Here is a 7,647-nt window from a genome sequence, read left to right as displayed (position 1 = left end):
TATATTCTGCACTTGATTTGGAGATGTTCCCTTTTTCCCTTGATAGATCTGCTCGAGGCAGCCAAGCTCAGCAGTGCACCACTGCTAGCCTGCAGCAGCTTTCTTCATTTTCTGTACAAAGAGATTGGGGGGGGGGGGGGGGGGGGGGAGAGATCTAGGACACTGTTGAGACAACACTACCTCAAAGGTGCCCAGTGTGTAGCCAGGAAATAAATTACCAGCCCTTCTCTGATCTGCAACCGTTTGACTTCTTCTTCTTCTTCTTCTTTTTTTTTTTTTTCCTCCCTTTCCCTTTTTCTCCCCCATCTTATTTTTTTTAATTTCCAACTCCTTTCTGTTTATACTCACTTTATTCCTTGAGTTAAAGTCTCTCCCTCCCACCTCAGAGGTTTTTTTTTTTTTTTTTGATGTTTGACAACAGTCTTTGAAGATTTTCTACTTCAGAGTAGCTACTGATGGGCTGGTTGTACTACAGAGAGAACAAGCGGGGTTCCTCAGAGTGCGACCAACTGCTCCTGCCGAAGGCAAACGCTGGTGGGGAGGATGTCACTCCATGAGGCCGCGGCGCTAGCTCATAAAAATCCAGAGCAGACCATGCCTGGCCACGGTCGGCTTTTCATCCAAACATGGAGACACAACAAGCGTAGCGGGGCCAGAAATGCCGCTCCGGCTCAGCGCCGGCGTCTCGCCCTGCCCGCTAAGCGTGGCTTGTCCCTTTTGTCCCCGCTCTGTGTAGAGAACCCACCGTCTCCCCAAGGAGATGACCCCGGTGGAGCCGGCYGCCTTCGCTGCCGAACTCATTTCCCGGCTGGAAAAGCTGAAACAGGAGCAAGAAACCATGGACAGCCTGGAGGAGAGGCTGCAGCAAATCAAGGAGGTAGGAAGGAGGCTTAACGTGCGCGGTGACAGGCCGGGGGCTGCCGTGGTGGCCCGGGGTTGCCGTGGTGGCCTGGGGTTGCCGTGGTGGCCCGGGGCTGCTGTGGTGACCAAGGGCTGCTGTGGTGACCCAGGGTTGCCGTGGTGRCCARGGGCTGCTGTGGTGACCCAGGGTTGCCGTGGTGGCCTGGGGCTGCTGTGGTGACCAAGGGCTGCTGTGGTGACCCAGGGTTGCTGTGGTGGCCCAGGGCTGCCGTGGTGGCCCAGGGTTGCCGTGGTGGCCTGGGGCTGCTGTGGTGGCCCGGGGCTGCCGTGGTGGCCCGGGGCTGCCGGCACCTGGTGCCGGGCAGGGACGCGTTTTCCGTTCTTGAAGCCGAGCGTCTGGCCCGCGGCCCTGGGATGGCTCCTGCTGCAAGGCAGGCGGGACGTTTGGGAGCCCCGGGAGAGGTCCCGCGCTCCGGCGGATCGTCCACGTTGGTGCTTCCCCCCCTCCAGGACGAAGAGAAGGAGGGACCGGAGCCGCCGGCYGGTGCGCAGACGGGTCGGGAGGCGGCGAACGCCCAGCACCAGCAGCACCCGCTCTCGCTCCTGCCCGCCGGCAGCTACGAGGAGGACCCGCAGGCCATCCTGGACGAGCACCTCTCCCGCGTGCTGAAGACCCCCGGCTGCCAGTCCCCCGGCGTGGGCCGGCACAGCCCCCGCGCCCGCTCCCCCGACCGCCTGCCCGGTGGCAAGCTCCTGCCCGGCGCGCCCTCGCCGGCCGCCTGCGCCCTCCTCGCCAAGGGCTTTGTCTCCAAGCAGACGACCAAGCACGTGCACCACCACTACATCCACCATCACGCCGTGCCCAGGACGAAGGAGCAGATCGAAGCGGAGGCGGCGCAGCGGGCGCAGTGCTGCTGCCCGCCCGGCGGCGACTACTACTGCTATTCGAAGTGCAAGAGCCACGCCAAGGGCACGGAGCCCCCGATCCCTCCGCTGGAGCCTTTCGGGTAAGCCGCCGGCCTTGCTCCGTTGGGCCGGCCCCTAATTGCTCCCGCTGCCTCCCTCGGTGGGATCAAGCGGGGGGGAAAACCGCGCGGCGTGCATGCGGCGCGGTGCGGGCGGCGAAGGCGGAGGTGGGGCCCGGCGCGGGGCGACGCGGGACGCGCGTGCGGCGGCGGCGCGAGGCATTAACCGTGCCCCTGCGCCTGCCCCCTTCCCTCTGCCCCCAGCAGGACGGGCACGCTGGCCAAGCGGAGCGGCAGAGCGGCGGAGAGCGCGGCCCTGCCGGCGGGCGAAGCGGGGCCGCCCGGCGCCCCGGGGCTGCAGCTGCCCGCCGGCGAGGCGGACCGGGCGCAGAACGTCTGGCAGTGGATGCTGGAGAGCGAGAGACAAAATAAGCACAAGCCCCATAGGTAAATACGCAGCTGTCTACAGCAATATCGCTCCCGGTAAATATTTATATATTACATGGGCTGTCTATTTTTACAATCGCTAAAAACAAATGAGACTCTTTGCTCCTCCGGTTTAATATAAAAGCTGTTCCGCAGAACCAGAAAAACCACAAAAATGTCATGTTTTTGGCAATAAACCTCCTTTCATGTTATGACAGACTTTTGAGAGGGAGCGAGCAGAATAGGAGCTGCTATTAAAGTCATATTTTCCAGCTTTTCTAACCCGGCTTCTTCCCCTCCCCAAGCACACAAAGCACAAAGAAGGCCTACAGCTCCGACTTCGCCAAAGGGGCCCCCAGCGAGCGCCCCAGCCGCCACCACCTGTGGGGCACCAGCAGCCACCCGCGCGGGGTGCAGCCCGCCCACCCCTTCGTCCAGGACCCGGCCATGCCTCCGCTCACCCCTCCCAACACCCTCGCGCAGCTGGAGGAAGCCTGTCGCCGGCTAGCAGAAGTCTCCAAGCCTCAGAAACAACGGTAATGACCAAAAAACAGAGCAATGGCAGGGTGGGGACGGGAGAGCGGCTGCGGCTCCCCGTTGACGGGCCGGGCTCTGGTTGCCTCGGTCCTTTGCTGGGCTCGGGATGCGGTTAGCGGTGTGGGGGTCTGCATCTGCGTCAACGCGGGTTTCTGCATGTGTGGCAAAGCGGGTTTCTGCAGCAGTGCAGGTTTCTGTGAGTTTCTGCAGCAAAGCAGGTTTCTATAGCAATGCAGGTTTCTGTGGGTTTCTGCAGCAAAGCAGGTTTCTGCAGCAATGTGGGTTTCTGCATCTGCAGCAATGCGTGTTTCTGCAGCAACACGGGTTTCTGCATCTGCAGCAGTGCGGGTTTCTGCAGCAGTGCAGGTTTCTGYGGGTTTCTGCATGTGCAGCAAAGCGCGTTTCTGCAGCAGTGCAGGTTTCTGTGAGTTTCTGCAGCAAAGCAGGTTTCTGCAGCAATGCAGGTTCCTGTGAGTTTCTGCATCTGCAGCAAAGCAGGTTTCTGCAGCAATGCAGGTTCCTGTGAGTTTCTGCATCTGCAGCAATGCGGGTTTCTGCAGCAATGTGGGTTTCTGCACCTGCAGCAACGCAGGTTTCTGCAGCAACGCAGGTTTCCGCAGCAGCTTTCGCCGAGGCCGTTTGCCAGGCGTAGCTTGTGCTCTTGGTCTCCCAGAGCGCGTGACGGCGGCCTGGCAGATAACTTAGCAAGGTTATAGCAGGCAAAGGTGAACGTGTGGATGTTGTCCTGCTCTCCAGTGTGGGTAGAGGTCCAGATCAGTAACGGGGCTGGACGGTAGGGACGGATGACAGCACAGCTTGGCGGAGCCCCAAGGATGAACTTCCTTATTCCAACCCCACCCTACCCCGGCACAAATAGTTTGAATCCTAGACTATTACTTCCCCTCTTTTGATGGCTGTAATTTGCCCATTTTTCCTCTGGGACGAACTCCAGCTACATACCAAGTGGAGAATTGGACTGGTTATCATTCATTTGGGTATGGAAGGATAAATTAGCCCACAGCATTTTTAATTCTTCCTTTGATTGTTTACAACATGTGAGGGTTGATACAAAGAGCGAACTTAACGACCCACAGGAGACTTCAATTAAGAAGATTGTATTTCAACAGTTTTTTAAAAAAAAATCTTTTTTTTTTCCTCTTCCCCACTTGCCCCCCTTCCTCCTGACTTCAGATGTTCAACCTCAAATCAGCAGAGGGATCGAAACCACTCCGCTGCTGTTCAGGGGGGAAACACCCCTTTTTGCAATGCAAGTCTAACGACAGAAGAGTAAGTATTGCATACGCATAAAAGGATTGGGAAACATATATATATATATATATAATAATTATATTTTCATTAAATGGACTGTGCTTTGAAAAGAGAGGAAATTTTTATATCTGAAGTTTAGTCTTTCAAACATTCTTCTTAAAGACAGAACAAAACATTTTCAAACCTTGTCTCTGGTTCTTTTTAACTTGCATTCCTGTAAAGTGGACAAAGATTGGATTAGTCTAATTACAGGATGGTTCTTTTAACAAGAAATCTGCTACAGAGAGGTCTAAAATGGCCTAAATAATTAAAGTTTTCTTTCTTACCCTCTTCATCTTAAGCAATGAGTAATGTTTGAAGTCCAGACTGAGCCACCTGACTAGAGCCTTTCATTTTTAATTGGTTGACCTTAAGTCCACCAGCTGTCTTTGCTAGCAGCTTTTTTTCTGAAGCCACTCTACAAAGACTTAGAACAAATTAGGAAGACTAAATTACTGCGGACTAACACTTTGTGACCTTTTGACATGCCGAGTGTACGTTGCCTCAGAAGTAGTTGTAGATTTGGCTACATGGCATTCACTAGAGCGTTGCCATTTTGCTGCGTAATATTGCTTTAATTATTCCTTCAGAAGTGTTCCTTGCTTCGAATGACACAATCCAGTTAATTTTGTCCTCATTGCTCACAAGTGAAAATAATACTACCTGTGTACTTCGGGTGGATAGCCCTGCAGCGGTTTGGCTTTGCTGGTTGCTGCTAGGCGCAGGTAGTTTTGTGCGTGAGAAGGAGTTAGGCTTGTCATCTTCTCTCAGCTGGTTTGTATGAAGGCAGGTGAAACGAGTCTTTTAAAATCAGACGCGTACAAGGCTTAGGCTTGGCCCGTGGTGAGTGCCCTCAACACGCTCACTCGCGTCTCCGTTCTGCCATCACCTTGCTGTCCGGTTTTTCAGCAAGTTTCCTACCCTTYGTCCCTCAGTTCTCCCATCTGTAAAATGGGAAGGATTTGCTCCTGCCCACACGCGCCCCGACGCTCGGTGCTTTGTGGTGCTAATGTTGCTACCATCAAAGTGACCAGGAGCTGTTGTCCCAGACCAGCACCCCACAGGGCTGAGTGCTGTGCAAGCACAGAATGACAAATTCCCTTCGAGGACAGGAATATCTGACTCTCCGGTCACACCCACGGTATTTYTGACTAGCGTTACATGTGGCAGAAACACGGTTCGATTGAGTGCTGTGAAACTTCTTGTTCTCAAATGGAAAAATAGAATTTTTGTATGTGTTTGTTTGTTTGTTTTTTGGTTTCAGTCACAAAGAGCCAAAGAAACTCCCAGTTCTTCTCACCTCTCAGTCTAGTGAGTTGGTTGTCACCTATTTTTTTTGTGGAGAAGAAATTCCCTACCGGAGGATGTTAAAGGCCCAGAGCCTCACACTTGGGCACTTTAAAGAACAGCTGAGCAAAAAGGGAAATTATAGGTAAGAATCTTTGTGGTTTGTTTCTTTTTCTTTTATATACTGAAATAAGACAAAAGAGTCTACAGATATTTCTGCAAATCTACCCGCAATAATGCATATACATCGCATTTGGAGATTGGCCGTAGTATTTTTACTCTAGTCCCACTCAAACCAAGAGCAACTTGGAGATGGGCAAGGGGGATTAAGCTGCTCTCATGGGGTGGTGAGCTTAGCTGATGGGTTGTCTCCTCTCCCCTGCTGCCTCCTCCTCTTCCTCTCCGGCGTGTGCAGACTGGTAGACTTTGTGTTACAGCTGCTGTCCAAAAAGCTGAATGCCAAGAAAAGCTGGGGTGGCCTTGCTGTGAATGCATGGAGCGGTGGGATGGGTTATGAGGTTCAGTTCCCAAACTGGGGTCAGTGTTCATACTGGTACTGGCTTCCTACTAGTCTTTGGCTAGTCCTTCAATTTTTTCGCGTTTGTAGAACGGGTGTAGTGACACCTCTCTCTCTCAACGACTGCCAGGCGTTTGAATCGTGTCACCGTAAACATGATAAGTGAAAGGTTGGGATGTTGCATTTGAGCATAGCTGTAGCTGAGATGCAGCAAGTTCACTTCTAGCTCTTCAAAAGCCTTTTCTCTTTGTTAGGGAAAAACTCTGCCCTGCGGGGAATATTCTACCGAATGGTATTAAGTTCCTCTTTAGAAACACCAACAAACCTTGCACGTCTGGTTTCCAGGGCCCAGCTCCCAGTTTATCCAGTTTGCCGCTTCCTTGCTGCTCCTGTTCCCATGGCAGTATCTTCCTCGTTGGTCGTTTTTGCTGTACTTCCCTGGTGGGTTTGGGCACTGGTGGAATTGCAGCGCGTGCAAGTCGTAACGATCGGTCTGCCGCTTCTCCCTACAGGGTTGGTGGGGGGGATATCCAGCTTTAGGGTATGAATTTGCGCTGAATCTGGTGCTCCCTCTGAGCCAGCAGGCATGCCTTGTAGCTGGCAGCCTCCGATTTAACCTCCAAATGGCCGGTCTGCTGGTATTAATGTGACTTTCCAGCTGGTGCTCCATCACTGAGTTGTCCCTAGCTTTGGCACGTCCACCTCTGCAGATGGGGAGAAAGTCGCCCAAGGAAGCTCTCGGGCTGCGCTGGTGCCCGTCAGTGCRGTTGCATGGTGGGGCTGGGGCTGAGGTGCCACCATCCTTCCCAAAATCAGCTTTGCAGCCCACCCAGCTGCCATCAGATGGCAGCAACTTACAAGGACCCCCAACCTGGAGGCTCTCCGGTGGAGGTGCCCATGCTTCTTGCACCGTTGGGCCGTTTTTCAGCTTGTAAAGCCTTTCCCAGACCACCGCGCGCCTCCTCCGACTGCAAATTGAAAACACAGCCTGATGCCGTCTCATGACTCAATTGCAGACCTGTTGCCCTGGCCTCAGTACGGTTTGGAAACCACTGGTCTGATGTTACTCCATGCCCCGTGGCTGTGTCGTACCCCCCCCCCCCAAAAAAAAAAAAAAATCTTTTTTCCCCTGTTTGGTTTCGGTGACATTTTTCATGCGATGCCTGAGTGCCAGAATAGGATACCAAAACCTCTGTGGCCTGAAAGCCCCTCCAGGTGCAATTATTTGTGCCTTGTCAGACTGTAATTACTTTAGAAAATGTTTTTAAGTGACTGACAAGGATGAAACAATGTTTTGCTTAGATCTCACCCCTTTACACCTGGGTAAAGACAATACAGAAATTTATAAAAGGAACTTGGGTACGTGCCCAGTATTTTATCTTGCGCAGACACAAGGTGAAACTAATTACACAAATGCGCGTACCTCCAGGGAATCATTTTGATCTAAGCTTTGACTTTTGGCTGGACTTTGAGTGGAACTGCGGGTGACCTTCAGGGAAGAGGGCCGCGGTGCCCGGAGTAGCGTGTGTGTTACGGGGAGGCACTAACTAGGCTGCTTTGGTCACATCTGGCATTGATTTCTTTTTAAGGCACATTTAATAAGCGTGGCTTTGAAGCCTTTGCCTTTCATTTAATGCACAAAGACATGCATAAATGCTCGGCTCTCAAAAATTCTTCATTGATTGAATCAGTTTGTACCGCGGGTACCTCGGGCGCTGGTGTTGCTCCTTCCCAACGCCAAAGTCG

The 7,647-nt window shown here is 53.0% G+C and overlaps 1 protein-coding gene across 2 annotated transcripts in view; it reads left to right on the top strand.

Annotated features, from left to right (window-relative positions):
• The window catches only part of AXIN2 (axin 2), a 23,985-nt gene that overhangs the window by 13,764 nt on the left and 2,574 nt on the right, over positions 1-7,647 (top strand). The window contains exons 4-9 of one of the 2 annotated variants that reach the window (XM_026067500.1): positions 737-877; positions 1,372-1,868; positions 2,091-2,273; positions 2,558-2,788; positions 3,981-4,076; positions 5,362-5,529. In XM_026067500.1, the coding sequence (XP_025923285.1) occupies positions 737-877; positions 1,372-1,868; positions 2,091-2,273; positions 2,558-2,788; positions 3,981-4,076; positions 5,362-5,529 (1,316 nt within the window). The remainder of the gene's footprint in view (positions 1-736; positions 878-1,371; positions 1,869-2,090; positions 2,274-2,557; positions 2,789-3,980; positions 4,077-5,361; positions 5,530-7,647) is intronic. The other variant, XM_026067501.1, reaches the window with a different exon arrangement.

This window comes from Apteryx rowi, unplaced genomic scaffold (genome assembly GCF_003343035.1).
Source record: "Apteryx rowi isolate R43461 unplaced genomic scaffold, aptRow1 scaffold_26, whole genome shotgun sequence".
Taxonomy (NCBI): domain Eukaryota; kingdom Metazoa; phylum Chordata; class Aves; order Apterygiformes; family Apterygidae; genus Apteryx; species Apteryx rowi.
This window is presented reverse-complemented; position numbering and strand designations above follow the sequence as displayed.